Genomic DNA, 19,247 nt, shown 5'->3' with positions numbered 1-19,247 from the left:
TAAACAACACAAATTATAACAAATTTTTTCTTAAAAAAAAACTTTAAATCAAAAATGCTCAAAACACGTCTTAGCCTTTCTTTTAAGATTTAATATCTGAGTTAATTTAAAGGCTATTACTTTAAATAAAAATGTTTCTTTTAACTTTAAGGGAAATTTGTCTCACCTCAACGACATACATCTATAACGAAGGGACGTAAATTTCATAGATTGGAGTCCTAAATTTAAAGAAAAAATTTTAAAGCTAGCACTGTGATCTTTCTTTTAATTAATCTTTTTTTTATTTTAATGAATTTTGTCCTTAAAATTGTATACCTAAACATTAGATTATTTTTTTCAGTGTATCGGCGTAAAAATAAATGTCAATTTAAATATTCAATTTATAACAAATACTGCATAGTAATTGTTAATGCTTGAGCTCGTTTGCTCAGCGTATATTCGGTGGTACACCAGAATAAATTGTTTATTGGTAGTCCTGGTAGTACACCAGAACTTTTCTTTTAAAGGGGCTTTAAGATTCTGTACTAGGTGGTACAAAAAGAAAGAAAAATAATCACATTAGTTAAAACACCAAGGTTTTTAAGCGTAGTGATCATCTTTATTAAGTTCATTCTGCCTTATATACTAATAGTAAATGCAAAGAAAGTAATAATAACAACAAAAAATAAAATAAAAAAAATAAAATAAAAAGAAAAGAAAATAGTCGAATTATGTTTTTGGCCGGAATTGCTTATGCTGCATTTGAACTCTTTTCCATATGAAGCCAATGACCGGTGTTGAATTTCATATTGTTTGGCTGGTAGCTTGAATAGTATACGCAAGGTAAATTTTCTTGCGTGTGCCATTCAATAGCTGACGTATGAATTACCACCTTTGGATTAGCTGAAATATGGAATGAATGGGAATGGAATGGGAGGAAATTTGAAATTTAATTTTTATTCTATTTGAGATTTATTTTATTCTGCCAAACAAAATAAAAGTTTTCGTAATTTAAAAAAATTAACATTTATTTGAAAATTTAATCTTTAATCGAAAAATTCAATATTTGAATTAATTTAAAGATAATATATTCATAAGCGTAGGAAGGCCTCTGGGGAGGGGGCTTAGACCCCCCCAGAAAAATTTTTGCCCCCCCCCAGAATTTGAAAACCTATCTACGATTTTCCATTTTTATAAAAAATAAACAAGCCCAGCCAAAAAAGTAATGAAAATGATCTGGAAGTGGTGCAAAATTGGCGAAGAAGCGATGAATTTAACATGGGCTTGTCATAGGACGGAAGTCCTCCATTTCAACAGCCGTTGCACTAAATGTGCATCACTTCTTTAGGTGTGATCCGAATTCAATGTTTTGAATGTATATTAAAAAATTCTGTTATATTTTGTCAAATAAATAATTTTTAATGGATTCTAATGCTTGTCGGAAACGTTTAACCTCAAATATTTTCAAAAATTCACAAGTTTTTCAGATTGGATTTAGAATTTTTTTCGACAAAATTTAAATTATTTGTACCATTTTATGAATTCTTACTTCGTTTTTAAGGTATTTGAAACAAAAAAGTTAAAATTTCCCATTAAAAGTATGAAAAAACCAAGTTATAAAAAATTTAATTTAAAGAACTTCCTGAGTAGTTAAAATAAAGAACATCATTGGGAGTACATCTTCTGAAAGTGCTTTTAAAGTTGTGCCTTTGGAAGAACTTCCAATTTTTTTTGCTGGGAAATGTGTGGAACTACTTTTAGTTGCTTTATCATAAATTAATTTTCGAGTTATTTTGATGTCTAATTTTTTTAATCATTTTTATGAAATAAAACATTAATCGAAATATAAATAAATAAAATATAAATTTTTAGCTAGGGGGGCTATAGCCCCCCCTAGGAAAATTGTCTAGCTAAGCTAATGAATATATTTAAACCAAAAATATTTTTCTTTACTTTAAGGAAAATTTGTGTCTTAAATATAAAGCACAACAAAAAAATTAATATTGAACCCCTAGGAAGGAACATGTTGGTTAATTTTAGAAAATAGTATTTTTAGGAATAATTATTTATTTTCTCTTGGTAAAGAAAATTTCATGGATTGAAGGAGAAATTGGCTAACTGTTTTTAGTACAATACGCATTATTGGCAAAAATTACAAATTTGGAAAAATTCTGAACTATTTTTTGGAAGACATGAATTTAGCGAAATTTTTTCAGTGAATGAATTCACAATGGACTTGAAGTATAGCCAGATACTCTGGCTTTACCAGATACTTTGTCATTATTAAGTACACAAAACATTTTTTTTCTGATTCAATCACGAAATTAATTGATCCAATTAATTTTTTAATTGAAATGTCTTCAATCACAGAAATGATAGTATCAATTAATAAATTAATTGACGGTCAATTAAAAAATTAATTGATCCAATTAAAAAACTAATTGATACTATTAATTTTTGTGATTGATTTTTGTTTCAATTAAAATATTTGTTGAATCAATTAAATTTTTAACTGAATATTTTATAAAACACAGTTAAAATTTTAATTGGAAAAATTTTCGTGAAATTTTTTTCCGTGTAGTGGTATATTTCAGCACAGTTCCTATCTTGCTCGGAGTCCTTGTTCTTTACTAACCAGATTTCGCCTTTGAATAAATTGTATTGTATAAAATTACATTTAAAAAATTAGCTTTAGGTAAATCAAGTTTAATAAAAATACATGCAACTAAATTAAAATAGATAAAAAATGAAAGAAATTAATTTGCAGTAGATTAAAATATAATCAACGCATTGCTGAATATTACACAAAAATTCTCGCAATTCCAACTTATTCAAGAATTCTTTTTTTTATTTTCCCATTTATGTTAATATCCCTTACGATTCTGTTAATGAAACAGGAAGGAAATTTGATCATTTGCTATATAAACATCTAAACTATTTACCCAAAATACATAAGAGAGTACTTACCAAAAACAATGGAAGATGAAGATGGGAAAATGACAGCAGAGGGTATCAAACCATTGGTACTTACATACTAGGTATTGGTTTACTTAACATAATATGCAAATACTGAATACGAGAGAAAATTTCCACCAATGGGACATATCTTTAAGCATTTCTCATGGCTATCACATGGCAATTGTTGTGCATGGGTATTTGTTTCGCTTTAATATGTTCATTTGCTCCAAAGGAACATATTTGTGACCCTGAATGGCGTTAACGATTTTACTATAAAACAAAGTCATTATTTACGATGTATAATTTAACTACCGTTTAAATGCATACGTCACCGTATCCTACTCTGTCTCTTTCTGACAGAGTATGGACAATAGGCATTTCTGTGATATGAGTACTGTGAAAAAAAAACGTTTCTGTACTATCTTTATTTCGCTCAAATCAAATTAATTTAATTTACTTCAGTTTATTTTTTAATTAAATTAAATTATTTAATTTAATTTCAAATAAATTCAAACAAATTTTTTTTTTCTCCAAGTCTATATAGGATATTTTATGTGTACAAATGATTTCCTTCAAATCGTATGGCACAAAATATATATGGACAAAAGAATTCAAATGTTTTATTACCCTCGACGATGGATATTTTCCTAGGTTGACATTTCCCAAGATTTATTTCTTCCTATTTGGTATTCGTCTCGTTTCCTTAAATAGGTAGCTCTTTGCATTGAAGTGATGTTAAATGAGCACTTCCTTCCTGTTGTTGTATTTGTATGTATCCCTTAAGAGAAAACGAGTCGTTATGTAAATGTAATCGCAAACTGGGAATATCATAAGATGTCTTCCAGTCGTATATCCTTTACCTGTACTACAGCGACTTAAACGATGACAATGGCAAGATGATGGTGATGGGCTTGCATCATGTATGGGAAGTGTGAAAATCAAACAAATCAAGTCATGAGACTTCATACCGTCATGTTTCCTTTTAATGCTGTTCTCATTTCAACTATCGCCTTGTGCATACTTATGCAAAATTGTCTCATGACATGGGATACAATAACCCTAGAAATTGTGAAATCTTTAAAAAGACAAAGATTTCAACTTTCTGGGAATTTTTAACCCCTTGATGGCGGCGCCTAACATAAAATTCCTGCTGACAATGTCTTTGCGATTGCATTATCCTTTGACGTGAGCATGTATATGTCAAGGAAATATCTTAATGTCTTGTTTTATGTAGTTTGTAGAAATTATTAGAGCAACCAATAAGGGCAAGGGCTCTAGAGGCTAGAGGTATAAGAAATTTTCACTATTTGTCATACAATAATTTTATGACTTTTATACTCGTATATGTGACTTGTAGTCCTTGCGCTGGAATAATTTACAAATGTATGTATGTAGAGGTTCATGTAATATTGTCCTGGTAATAATGATATTTGACATTATTTCCAATTGTCCCTATTGTCTGCGTAGACAAATATTAGTTAAAGTCATAAAAATATATTTTTTTCTTTCGTTAGGATAAAAAATGCCGAACATGCTTTTTTTTCTTGACTATGCCGTCACTTATTTATCATTTGTTTGTTTTTTTTTTTGCTCTGTCATTGTATAATTGAGAAGTTTTCTAGACAACTTTCTCATTTGTCAGTAGGTCTTTTTGTTCATACAATTTGCCGCCATTCTTCATTTTGTTACGGCTTCAAAAATATTTGATGTAATAAAATTTAATTTTTATGGGAATTTTTCTTTTTTGTTAAATTCTGAAGCAAGTCGATAACAAATTTATCAGGCAAAAGGATAAAAGATTAGCTACTTTTGTGATAATAAATTTGAAAAGAAAAAATTATAGACATATTATAACATTGTTGGTTCATAGGGAGATATAGATCGTTTGATTTTTTAAATCCCCAAAAAGGTTTAATCGAGTACTAATGTGACTCTTTACATTTATACATATTTAAAGCACTTTAGCAGTTAAAAGTCTTAATGAAAAAAAACTTTGACATAGTAGTAAAAAAGACGTAGTATACTATTATGAATGTTTTCTAGACTCTGGAAAATATAAAATTTTTAGGACAAATGCTTTTGAAATAATGAAATTTGCATTAAAATGAAGTTTAAAATAAAGATTTACAAAATAATAAATATAAGGTAATCACGAAGTCTGAGTTCCTTCGTTAATGTAAACGAGAAAGTGGTTTAAAGAAATTATCTTTACATTACATTACATTAATTGATGTTTAAAAAATAAATTAAATAATACTTTGAGGATATTGTATAATTAGTTTATGTATAGTAACAGTCCGATATATTTGAGAGCAAGAAAATCTCCTTTTTAATTTGAAGTGACAAATAATTTCATTAAACTAAATATGGAATCGGGCAGCATTCCATAATAAGAAGGAATTTCACCAATTGTGGTACCACAATGGATAGAATAGTCTAAGTGAGCCTAAAATAAGTGATCTCCAATATATATAATTTAAACTTCTAAAAGAAGACTATGCAAACACTTCAGCTTCAATTTACCAAGAATTTAGCTAGGTCCAAAATTTTTTTTTGTCTTTTTTTGTCGTTATTTTAATGGAGTTAGTATTGAATCCGAGTCAAAAAACAACGAGAAATTACATCAGTCTGCATTTAAGAGGGAATTCACTTTTACATTTAGGTTTAGCGAACTTGATACTAGGAAACGAAGTTTGTTTTTGTTAGTTTTTGCATCCTTTTTCATCACACTCAAAAAATTCACCTAATATTAAGGGTTATGCAGCCTTTTAGGACACGCGATTTATAAAATATTATGGACAAATTTCTTTCAAATAAAGAAATTTTAATTAAATAATCCTTGCTTTAAGAATTGTTTTCTTTAAATTTAGGGCACTAATCTTTGAAATTTGCGCCCTTCCATTAAAGTCGCATGTCTTTAAAGTAGTCAAATTTCTTAAAACAAAGAATAATATTTTTGCTTAATGAAATAATCTTTAAGTTAACTGAAATATTGAAGCATTGGATTTAGGATAAAAAAGATGCATAAATAGCCCAACAAATTTTTGAGGTTTTTGTGTCATTAATTTAATTTCTTTTAAATTAAGAAAACATTTTGGTCATTGAAGCATTAGTTAAAATTTGGAGTTTTAAACTGACAGTTATTTATACATAAATACCTTTGTTGATATATCGCAAATAGGGAGCAAAAACTATAATAAATTTTAAACAAGTGTATAAAATTTAGTTCTTCTCAGTAAAAGCTATTACAATCATTCATTTACTAGATTTCGATTGCGAAATTATATATTTCGATATATCCTTATTGCTGCTTGCACAAAAACCTCAATGATAAATCATTTTGCCACGTCTTCAATTTCCTTCATCATTCTCCTATACATTCACCACCCCAACCACCCCTCGTGAAGATGGTAGAATAACACATCTCATGCACATACATGCTAACAATATATTGTATATAAAAATTCTCAGTTTGCCTTGTACAATTGTCTGTAGAGTTTTATTGATTTTAATCAATAATCATGTAACGCCATGTTATACAGTCAACCCGCAAGAACTCCTTCGATATAGTCTGCATAGTCTTCTTACGATTATATCCAAAATGAATAACAATGCACGGTCGAGTAGACAATGTAACGTTTGGCCTAGCTCCCACATATAGATGGAGCCACATGTATCGGATATTAGTCTCACTACAGCTCCAAAAGCGTAAAAAAATCAAAGCGTATAAACCTTTTGGATAAACATCGTATGTCCATACACAGAATGGCTTATGGCTTAGGAGTATGAGAAGAGTCAGTTGTCTATTCGAAATATAAGCACGAACAATATGAATAAAGTTACTTTGTATAATATGTGTATATTGTATTACTGTATGTGGGTGAGTAAAAGAGAGCCACTTTATATCGGTGTGACTTGATGGGGAACTCAAACAAGCAGGCGCAAAGAGAATTACATTCAAAACTTCAATTAAATATTGAAATATTTTAAAAATGTTTGGAGAATATATTTGTAATTTGTTAAATTTTATTTAAAATTTTCTATATAAATGTTAAATAAATGTTAAATTTATTTATTTTCCTTTATTTTATTAAAACAATTGTAATTTCCTTTATTCTCTTTCCATATGAAAGAGTATAGTTTCCAGACACACACACTCTCTCTCTCCCTTGTATTCATTACTTTGTAATTATTTCCCCCATATAGACACTTGATTCAGTTTCTCTTTTGTTATCTTTGGTGTACATGTTTATTGAATGAATGGATACACACGTATAGTGTCGGTGAATACGTGTGTACTGTAAAATTCACTGCACTTGTCAGAGAGTGAGTAGAAGAGGCCTTTTGTTATCTTCATCCCCACACATACTCATTATTACAGCTATACTCCCATAAGGGGGAGACATGGTAAAGAGCGCATGTGAGTTGATGTTTAGGCATTATCAATACGCCACCACCACCTTTTGCCTAGAAAATATTATCAATACGCTCTCTCATACACATCTATTGAAGACCATTGAATACTCTTTGGGAGATGGGGTCTATGAGAATAACACAGAGTTTCTATTCTATTTCTTAGATTCTATGATTGTGGAGTAGTTTTTCAAGAGTATAAGATTGAGTTCGTTCTATTAGAAATTCTAGTTGTCGAGTACTTTGGAGTTTACCCTTCTTGCTCTCTGCCCCTTTGTTATTATTACGTCGTCGTTGTCTTCATCATGAGAACAACAAACGTGACGAATTTTCCTTTATTCTCAAAAGTGTTGGACGTGTGCGCTTCTTGTTAGGTTCGAATGAATGTACGTACTACTACCGTCCGTCCATCCATGTTTCTTCCATGTCACAAAGAGTTCTTCTCCAGAGTTCAGAGTAGTTTCTTGTGTGTGCCTCCCCCAGGGTGCGTGTGTGTGTGAGTATGTCACGGCATTAGTGGCGCGATACTTTGACTGTTGGATTATTGTGTGTTTTTTTGGTCGCTCTATCGTTTAACTATACTCACTCGTCTCGCTTGGTGGCTCTGTCATTGTGTATGAAGACATTTTCAGTTTGTGTATGCGGACAAAAGAATCTCTGTTGTCAGTGTAGATTTGTACTCCGCTGCGTACGGTACAGCAAACACGGTCGTCAATTGTTTTTAGTTTCCCAGAAAATAAGAATTTTTGTGAAAGAAAGAAAAATAACAACAACACCAAACCCTAACATACGCACACACATCACTATACAGCAAATCGCTCAGACAACAAAAATAACTAAGACCCAAGAAGAAGCAAAAAAAATATCTCAAGTCAAAAAAGTCTTATTGTAAACTGTGTAAACTCAAATGAAAATAACGAATTATTTTGAAAATTGAAAACAACAGTAGTCAGTCATAAACGAAAAGGCAGACCGTTTTGCTCACAACATCTCCCATCAAAATTGGGAAATAAGAAACAAATTTTGAAAATTCTAATAAGAAAATTTTGAAATGAATTAAAAACGAAAGGAAGTGTTATAAAATATTGGATAAAAAAATATTTTAACTGAAAATAAATATAATAAAATTTTAAAACATTATTTATAAAAAGGTTTAAGTGCAATATAACTCATAAAGTTGAAAAAAAAAACTCGAAACATACTCAAACTATTTCAAACAGAATATAATTCTGTAAAAAAAAGAATTTTGAAAAATTCTAAAAAATAAACATTGAACTAAATCATTTGCTGTGTTTTCTTTTACAATTCCCTTCCCTCACCCATCACCCTTCATCTCCAACTCTGCATCACAACGACAATTGGACTAATTTAATTATGGATTATTCTACGATTATTATTTAACAAATTTCCCTCCATGTAAATGTACCGGCATCAATAAAAATTATTTCACTCTGGAAAAAAATCAAAACAAAAAACCTCATCAACCACGCACAAAACATGGGTCGAAAAATATATAAAAAATAATTATTATTTGTTTTGATCGTAAAATGGAATTTTATGACCCTCTTAAATATTACCGCCATCATCGTCATTGCCAACAACACCAACAATATCACATTCTCCAACCAACAACATAACCACAACAAATGCAAACATATTTTGCAAATGACTTTATCTAAAACTGAACTTTGAAAAAAAAAACTAAAATATTTTTAAATAAAACAAATTGAATTAAACAATTTTTGAATAATAAAAAAAATTTTTTTTGAAACACCCTGTCAATGGTTGTCTACGCTCTTAAATTTTGATCAAAAAACTGTCAATTTACGCAAATTGACTTTACACACTTATCCCACAAAATTTCCTTATAATAAACGCTAACACTCTTTGTTTTCTACGGAACTGTGTGGTACTCTTTAATGTTCTCTTAAAACGAAAAATAAAAACAACAACCACCATTGCCACCACCATTCACACCAAAACCCAAATTGTCCATAAACACGCACGGATTTTATTTTGGTGTGGACAACAAACCCTTTAATGTGTCTTGGGAACTTTTGTTAAATATTACAAATAAAAATACGGCTATGAAAAAATTAAAAATCGTTTTTAAAAATTGAAAAAAAACTTTATTCCTTTCCTTCCATTAAAAAACTTTTTAAATTTCGTGACTTTAAAAAAATTGAAACGGGCGCGCTTTTTCTCTGCTTTGAAAAAACAAAAAACAAATCGGTGTTTAATTTGTAAACGCGTTCAAAATAACCGTAAATATTCCACCCCTCCCCCAAACCCCAACCATCCCGCTGGCGTGCGCTCTATACGACCCCCACGATGTCTCGGCAGTCGGGTCGCACGCCGCTGCCGGGGCTTGGTGGGGGCCACATCATCACGCTACTCCACACCCTTCGACAACTGCTGCCACTGCCGCCCTCAATCATCATCCGCATCATCCACATCCTCACCAAACGGCAACGCTTGCAACAACTCCAACCTCGACACATCATCAACAATTGCATCATCCGGCCCATCACGGCCCACCGCCACCTCCTCCACATCATCCGCATGCCCATGCGCATTTGCTGCAACATCAACAACACCTGCAACACCAACAACACCTGCATCAACAACAACAACAATTGTCGCATGTCCAACTCAATTCCTCGGCAACATCGGGATTGGGATCATCGAATGCTTCATCTGCCTCGTCATTGTTGGGTACGGATACTGGACTGCAACAACAACAACAATCTGCATCACAACAACAACAACAACCTACCACACATTCCACGCCTACACATGCGGTTATGTATGAAGATCCCCCGCCAGTTTCAATAGTTCAACAGCAACAGCAATCCCTACAACTCCCGCATAATCAACAACAACAGCAACAGCAGCCTGATAGTCAGCAGCAACAACAGTCTCATAGTAATAACGTTGCATTAACACCAGTTGGTGGTCTTAGTCCTTCTCAAACACCCTCGGGTTCTGCCTCACAGTCACAGCAGCAGCAACAACATTTAACATCACCTCACCATCAGCAGCATTCACAGCAACAACAGTCCCAGTCAAATACATTACCCTCCAGTGCTACAACAAGTATTCAACAACAACAACAACAGCAGCAGCAACAACAACAACAGCAGCAAAACTCAGCAGTGGCGTCCGGCCAAACACAAATTGTTGCGCCGACAGCGGCGAGTGTTTCCCCATCCAGTGTTAGTTCCCAACCTCCAGGTAAGTTTCAGAAAATTCTTAATTTATATTATGTAAAAATATAAAATACTAAATTTATATTATGTAAAAATATAAATATTTGGTTCCAACTAAAAACTTATTTGTAGAAAACAAATCCATAGACTTAACGAAAATTAATGGTAATATTAGAGAAATGTATCTCTACATGAAAAAGGACCAGGTAGATTGGGATTCATTTAAACAAAATGTTGTGATCTCAGTTATGTCAATAAAAAAATTGATTGTACACAAATATATTTTTGCATTTGATATTAAATCGATAGAATTCTAATTTAAACTATTTCGATTTAGTTCCCAAAAAATGTTTGCAATATATATGCTTAAATAAATAAATAAATAAATTAATTAAAAATAATATAGAAAAATATATATTTTTGTAAACAAACAGAAATATTACCATTAGTCCTAAAATATAAAATAACTCCATCTTCTATTCAGTAGAACCAAATTTCCTTCAAACAAAATACATATTTATATTTTATTCTTTGTGTGAGATTATAATAAAAATATTATCTAAAAATAATATCTTTTTTACTAATATAAGAAATTATTGAAAGTTAAAGTCATCTAACGAACTCACAATTTATGTTTTATTTCCTTATATAGTGAGAGTGCATATTTGATTTCGCACTGTTAAAATGAAAAAAAAAATGTATGTCAAACTTACTTCAATAAATAAATAAAAAAAAAAATACTGTAAACATACGGAAGTACAGATTTTATATTTTTTATTTTGTTTTCGATCTTATTTAATTGTTTGTTTATATTCATTTAATTATATTATTTTTTTCTTTGGTTTTATATCATTTGATTTTGTTTTATTTAAGCTTTGTTTTCGTTAGCACCATTAATATTAAATTATGTTAATTTAATTTGTATAATTTTAATTTTAGTTCTTATAGATTAATTTAATGTAACTCGATTCAGTTTGTTCTAGTTCAATTTCACAATAACAAGTTTGATGTAAATATATTTAGTATATCTTACTATCAATTAATTAAATTAGAATATATTTTATTTAATATTATTTTTCAATTAATTATATTTATTTCACCTGATTTTAATTTGATTAAAACATTCCAAATTAAATGTTTTAATTTAAATTAATATATAATTATTTGTTCTTTAAAATAATTTATTTTAGTTTAGTTTCATTTAAAATAATTTATAATAAATTAACTTAAGGAAAAATAAAAGTTCGTTTTATATAAATTTACAATTCCGTTTTAACTTAATATGTTATTATTAAATTGCTACGAACCAAATGTTAAGCTATTGGTTTCATTTCTTAGTTTTATTTAATTAAACTTAGTAAAATTTACACAAATATAATTCAATATAAATATTATAATTCATGAAATTAGTATAATTTTATATAATTCTATATAATTTTATGAATTATAATTTACTTATTTGAATTCAATTAAATACTGTTTTTACATCAACCAATAAACTTTATTTCTAATTTGTATAAATTGAAGTTGGTAAATTAAAATTAGTTGATTTATTTCAATACAATTAAAATTAGTTCCATTGTATTTAATTTTAGTTTATTTACATCCAGTATGACTGCTATTGAAAATATTTAAATATAATTTGTTTAGATTACTATAGTTAATCTTCATTAAATATATTTTTTTGAACATATTTTTAATATAATATACACAGAAGAAAGTTCGATGTTAAACTAATGCTAAAAAAATTAACTTATGTTTATTGAAAAATATTTTTTGATTTAATTGTAAATATATGTAAAAAAGAAGAAAAAGCATTGGCTGCTATGGCCATCAGGTATGAAAAAATATTTATTTTCAAAATTTTCTAAGAAATTTTCCTCAGCCCAATTAAATTTTCTTTATTTGGAGTATATCTAAAAAATGTTATTAACTTCATTTAAAACAATTCTTTTTTCTGTGTATTTAAATTTTACGTAAAATATTTATTTTAGGCTGACTTAAGATTTTTAAATTTCCCTCCTCAGCCGATATATTTTTTTTTATTTCAAGTTTATCTGTGTGATCAAATTTAGCGTAAAATATTTTATTAGTTTGATTTTACTTCATTCAGTTTTATTTTATTTACTTTTATAAGCATTTTTAATATTTACTAATCAATCAGATAAATTGTAGTTGAAATTAAATAATATTTTATTTAACTTAACAATTTTATATACCCTTAAACAATTTCTTAAAAATTTAATTTAATTTTAATTTAATATAATTTAGTATTCCATTTGATTTAGTACAATTAAATTAATTTGTTAATGTGTTTAGATTAATATAAATCGTTTAATTCTATAAAGCCTAATTTTATATACTTATTCGTGTATTTATTATATTTATGTAATATTATTTTAATGTTAAAATTTTATTTTATGTTTCGTTTACGGTGGCATGGTTAAATTTAAGTTATGTTCATTTAGCTTAGATAATTTGAAAATTAATTTAATACGTTTACTTAATTTAAATTAAAATAATTTTTATTAAATTATTTTAAATCAATTAATTAATACAATTTATATTAATTGAAGTAGTGTATTTAGTCAAGTTAGTTTATTAATTTTAACTCAATTAGTTAGCTTTATTTTTCGTTGATTTAGTTTATTTTTAAATAAAGTAACTTTACTTTTATCATTAAATTTATTCTAATTGAATTCCACTTAAGTTTATTTTAGTAAGTTCAGTTAAATTTTATTCAAGATAACATAACATAACACTTTATTAAATAGAAAAGAAATACATTTCAACTTATGAACTACAAATTGCACAGATTTGGCTCAGCCTTATATCTAAAGTATATATTTTATAAGAGAAAAAACTGATGCAAAAATGATTCATTTATATGAAGGAAAACTATTAACAAAAACCTTCTATAAAAATTTATTCAAGATTACTTTATATAATTTTATTGTTTCTTTGTTTAACTTTCATTTATTTATTTTAAATATATTAAATTTAATTAAGGTAACTAATTTGTTTACAATCAATATAATGCTTTCTGATTTAGTTTTGTTTATTGCACCCAGAGAAGGACTATGATCACCTCAAACGTGTTTTAAGAGCAAAATGTTTCTTTTGGGTGGTGACCATGTAACATGGTTTTCGCAACCATGTTATTTTCTCGGAAATCATGTATCTGATTTCGGCAAGCAGGTTATATTTGACGAGAAAATAACATTTTAGTGACAAACATGTTACATGGTCACCACACAAAAATAACATTTTGCTCTTGAAACATGTTTGAGGTGATCATTTTCCTTCTCTGCGTGTGTAATTTAAACTTAAACATTTCCATAGCACAAAAAAATCGTAATGATAGAGCAATAAATACGAATATTCATTAGATGTTTTAATATAAGTATAAGACAAAATGCGCTATAAATAAATCTAAATTAAGTAATGTAATTTTGGTTAATTTATGTTATATTTTAATTATTTATTCTGGGTACTTAATTCAGTTCTTATTTAATTCAACGTGAGGGAAATTAGTTTTAATAATATGTCACATATAATTCGAAGATTTTCAATTTACGGGATAAAAGATACTTTTGGATAAAGATACTTTGGATACTTGCACGATAGGTTTTAGAATAATTTTACCTAAATGTCATATCTAGATGGCGTTAGAGTTTAGGAAATTTATATCTATTATAGAAAATAGCTTACCTGGAACACAACTCTATTCACGACTAACAAGGAATTGAAAAATTTATTGAGATATTTAAAAATTATTATTTTTTTTTAAATTAATTTTTTGTGTATTTTTAATAAACATTTCAATAAAATAAAACATGAAGTTAATTTCAGTTTGGTTGAAAAAACACATATATTTTGCTAGATAAATGTGTATATATTACGCTGAATGAAAAAAGTATTTTAAATGAATAAAAATATTATATTTAAAGTATTATTTGTATTTGTAACATCAGCATCTTCAAGAAAATGTATTTAAATCTCTCAAAATGGAATTTCTTTAAGTTTTGAGAAAAATTCTTTTGTCTATTTATTAAATTATTTATCAATATTTTTTTTACATTTTTTATTAATTCTTCACTTTTTTGATTCTTGTTTTCATTTTAGATATGTCCCTCTCATTAGCTCCTTTGCATATACCCGCGATAAGGCCAGGTTTTGAGGCTGATGCAGCCAGTGCAGCCGTTAAACGGCATCCTCATCCGGCATGGCCGTATGAAAGCGATGGTTTTAGCTCGGCCCAATACCATCATGCATCGCAATATTATTTAGAAAGAGATCGTAAGCCTGTATTTTATGGATATCCAGATACGCAATTTCAGGTAAGGATTTAAGAAAGTGCTTCATAAAATTAATTATGGAAAATAATCAAGAACTATGAAAACTATTGAAAGATTATCGGAACTAGATCATATATTTGATTAAAATCAGAATTTGTATTCAGATTTTTTTTTTGCGTACACAGAAAAACTATAAGCCATTTAAATTTTTATTTCATAAAAAATCAATCAAAAGCTTCTTTTATTGTGTTAATAAAGAAATTTAATTATAAAAATTACTTGAATAAATTAAGATTGGATTAGTTAATTTTTTAATTGGAGTCGGTTATATTATTAATTCTGTGACTGAAGCAATTTTAATTAAAAATTAATTATATCAAGTAATTTTGTTATTTAAAACAAACATAGTTTTTTCTATTTATCTCTAAAATTAAGAAAAGACTAACAAGCAACAAATTTCTTATAACTATTTTTTTAACAATGTTTCTTTCCTTTTCAAAATTCCTTTCGAAAAATTATTTCATTTAGCCTTATTGGAATTACCGTGAACAACCTACTTCCGCTGCGGCTGCAGCCTATATGAGTGCTAGTGATGATCGTCATGCCAGTGTAAGTGCAGCTGCTGCCGCCAGACAATCAGTGGAAGGCACATCCCAGTCAAGCTATGAAACGCCAACCTATTCATCTCCCAGTGGTTTACGAGCGTATCCAAGTGAAGCCTACTCAAGTACAGGTAAATAAATTAAACGAAACTGCTTATTAACTGACTGCAAAAATTTGTCTTGGCAAACATCGCCAAATAAGGGGAAAGTTAATTGATTTTATGGCAAATCTATGAAAAGGATGGGTCTGCAAAAAAAAAATCAAGTTGGTCAAGCATACTGTAAAATGGGGGAAAGTATTCAATATGGGGATTATTAATTTATCTGCACAATGCAAGGCCAGTGAAACATTGGCTAAATTACGAAAACTCTGTGTCAAATATATAAACAAATTCTGCCTAGTGTTTATGTCATTCAATTTGTTTGGTAAACATTCATTTGCCATTTGCGGTATTTTTAATCGGCTTATTTTTTTAAGACTTGTAGTGGAAGTTCACTAATTAATAGTGAATGTGTTTAGTGATTTATTTTGAAATGTTACAAATACTTTCGTATTTGTAACATATCAGACTTTACATATATTCAATTAGCATTTTTTGAAAATAATCATATTTTATAAATTTTTTCTCCGGTTTATAATTTATTATGTCGGAAGGCCAACAATAGCTTTCGTGATTGAAAACGTTTTGTTGCATTAAAGATTTTCTCTTGGTGCTTGCATGTTAAAGAATATTAAAATCTTGTAGACAGTTTTTAATCCAAGTTGAAGAGCACAATGCAACTTGAAGTTTCACTAAAAAGTCTAACTAATTGGTAAAAATTATTTATAAAAAAGGAATTTTCACTATGTAGATTCCAGCCAAAATACATAAGGGAAAAAACATTTTATTATGCACACTGAAAAAGTATTGTCTCTTGTTCTTAAAATACGAATACGGAGTTTGCGTCGCATAAACGACAACTATATCTAAACGAACAGCTTAAAAATCCAAGTTAAAAAATACTTCATAGTATAAAAAATGAATGTTGTGTAAATTGCTTGCTTGAATATTTTTGGAATATAAAACAAAAATCTGTTGAACTGAGGTAACATTGGCAGTTTAGGACATTTTTACTAAATCATACTACAAACGCCGATACCATAAAAATAAATAAATATTGTTTGACAACATAAAGCAAATACATTAGACATAATTAATTGTGTTTTCTTGTTAAAGAAAATTTCTTAGTTTGAAGAAAAATATAGGAGTTCAAAAATTACAAAATTGTCTTGAGAGCAATACGAATTTTAAGATGGGCAAATTTGAAATTCTAAGAAATTCTAAATTATTTTGTGTGGAAAAAATTGGTAAATCTTTGCCTTCATTTTTGTGTAATTTTTGCGTTTATTTTTTAATTTAACTAACGTACACAATAAATTGTTAACGAAAAAAGAACTTTATCAAAACTGCTCCATCTTGAACTTCGTATGACACTAAAAACATTTTTCCAATTTTTAACTCCATTTTTTTTTTCATTCAAACTACGTAATTTTTTCACTATACAAAAAAAAAATAATTTCGATTTTTTTTTTTTGAATTGGTGGCGAAATATTTAATTATTGTTGTGAAGAATAGGCGCGATATCGGCGCTTGTAATTTATTTTATTTTTATTAAAGAATTTAAGACCATAATAAATTATGATATTAAATGAGATAGGTACTAACTACAAAGGTTTTCGACCTAGCTTGTAATTTAGTTCAGTTAAAATTTTCTAAAATTAACCAAAATTTTACATTGTTCTACACTGAAAAAAATATTTACGTGATATTAAAGATTACGCAACCTAAATTTTAGGATGCGAAATTTACAAAATATTAAGGACAAATTTGTTTAAAATAATGAAATTTTAATTAAAATAAAGTTTATAATCTTTGCTTCGAAATTTTTTTCCTTAAATTTAGGACTCAAAGTTTGTAAATTTGCGTCCCTCCGTTAAAGCCGCATGTCTTTGAACTAATGCTAATTTTCCTTATAGTAAAGAAACACATTTTTGATTTAAAGAAATTGCCCTTAAATTAACTGAAATATAGAAACTTTCGATTTAAGATAAAAACGCTTCAAATATAGGCTAAGACTTATTTTGAGGATTTAGCGTCGTTGGTTTAACGTTTTTTTTTTGGAAATAAGAAAACATTTTTTTACTTTGAAGAATCCGTTATAATTTAGATATTTAAACTGGTATTTGTTTGTACATGTGCACCTTTATGAACAAACCTCGAAAAGAGAATGAAAATTTGATAAATGAGATCTGTATCCTAATTTTAATTTTATTGGTCCTAAATTTAAAGCCAGATAGGTCACTAAAAATTTCTTTATTTTAAAGAAGCCGCATCTTTGGCTCGGAATCAATACCAAAATCCTTAAGGGAAGGTCAAAATCTTTGGATCCAAGTAAACTTTTTTTTGAGTGTATGGATTGTTAATTATAACAAACATTTGCTTCTCGGTTATTAGTAGTTGTCGTAACACCTTAGAGGAAACCCACACATATACAAATCTTTAGTATATATGATCCAATATTATGGCATTTAAATTTATTTAGAAACATGAAAAAATTTTCAACAAATTTGTATTGGACCATGACATGAAAGAATTATTAGAAATACAAATATCAGCTAGAAATTAAAAAGAAAGCAAATAACAAAACAACTTGTGGTGACGGTAGAACATTTGCGACATTGGCCTCTGGCCAACAAAAATAATATCACAAAACGTTTCTCCCATAGGCATTTTTCAAATATTTAATTGCATTTCGGTTTTACAACATTTCAGGTGGCTCTGGTGGCTTATCTGTGGGTGCTGTTGGGCCCTGTACACCCACTAATGCTTTACATGAATGGACCGGTCAAGTTTCAGTGCGGAAAAAGCGTAAGCCCTATTCAAAATTCCAAACATTGGAATTGGAAAAAGAATTCTTATACAATGCTTATGTCTCGAAACAAAAACGTTGGGAGTTGGCTAGAAATTTGAATCTAACTGAAAGACAAGTAAGTTTCACTGATAAGAATATCAACATTTTCGATGGACATCGTTTAATTTTTTATTTTTTCCCCTACCCGAAAAACAAAGGTCAAGATATGGTTCCAAAATCGTCGCATGAAAAACAAAAAGAATTCCCAAAGGCAATCAAATCAACAAAACAACAACAACAGCTCCAATTCCAATCACAATCATAGTCAAGCGGCGCAACAACATCACAATAATCATCATTTGGGTTTGGGTTTGAGCATGGGCCACCATGCCACCAAAATGCATCAGTGACCTTTAGATAACAGCAGTGCTGGCACCATGGGATTTCCAACGTACTAACATTTAGCCAATATCAAAACCGAAATGATGACAGAATATCAGTGAGGTAACACCAACATACAAACGAAAAAAAAACCACACAAATACCCACCCATCCATCACATATACTCGTACTCAAACAAAACATCCAGACTAACCAATCAGAATTGGATATTTGTTAAAACGAAAAACGAAAAAATCAAACGCAGATCACAAAATCAGCCATTAAATGGTTGTTGTCATTTCCATCAGCTTTTAAGATAAACCAGATCCCATGTGAACGAAATGTCAGACACTGCTGCCCAGTAAGCCAGTCAGTAAGTCAGCCGGCCTGCCTGCCTCATTCTCTTTCATTCAGGCCCCCATTGCCATGCCACATAGCTAACACCTCTACTATACAAACAAACAATGTGTAATTGATTGATTGAATGAATGAAAGATTGTGGCATGAAGGGTAAA

At 28.9% G+C, this 19,247-nt stretch overlaps 1 protein-coding gene across 1 annotated transcript; it reads left to right on the top strand.

The window, feature by feature from the left end:
- Positions 1–10,024: 10,024 nt before the first annotated feature.
- Abd-B (Homeobox protein abdominal B) lies at positions 10,025–18,887 on the top strand. The gene is made up of 5 exons (XM_075291474.1): positions 10,025–10,584; positions 14,685–14,899; positions 15,386–15,590; positions 18,273–18,487; positions 18,570–18,887. The coding sequence occupies exons 1-5, from the start codon at positions 10,155–10,157 to the stop codon at positions 18,759–18,761; spliced, it is 1,257 nt and encodes a 418-aa protein (XP_075147589.1). The 5' UTR covers positions 10,025–10,154; the 3' UTR covers positions 18,762–18,887.
- The last annotated feature ends 360 nt before the right edge of the window (positions 18,888–19,247 follow it).

This window comes from Haematobia irritans, chromosome 1 (assembly GCF_050003625.1).
Source record: "Haematobia irritans isolate KBUSLIRL chromosome 1, ASM5000362v1, whole genome shotgun sequence".
Taxonomy (NCBI): domain Eukaryota; kingdom Metazoa; phylum Arthropoda; class Insecta; order Diptera; family Muscidae; genus Haematobia; species Haematobia irritans.
Note: the sequence above shows the minus strand (reverse complement) of the source record. Positions and strands in the feature narration are given on the sequence as shown.

Excerpts from the sequence above, each read along its gene's own strand:
- Abd-B (XM_075291474.1), top strand. The coding sequence starts at position 10,155 with ATGTATGAAGATCCCCCGCCAGTTTCAATAGTTCAACAGCAACAGCAA. Across the intron at positions 10,585-14,684 it reads TGTTAGTTCCCAACCTCCAG|ATATGTCCCTCTCATTAGCT; the intron begins GTAAGTTTCAGA and ends TTTTCATTTTAG. Across the intron at positions 15,591-18,272 it reads TGAAGCCTACTCAAGTACAG|GTGGCTCTGGTGGCTTATCT; the intron begins GTAAATAAATTA and ends ACAACATTTCAG.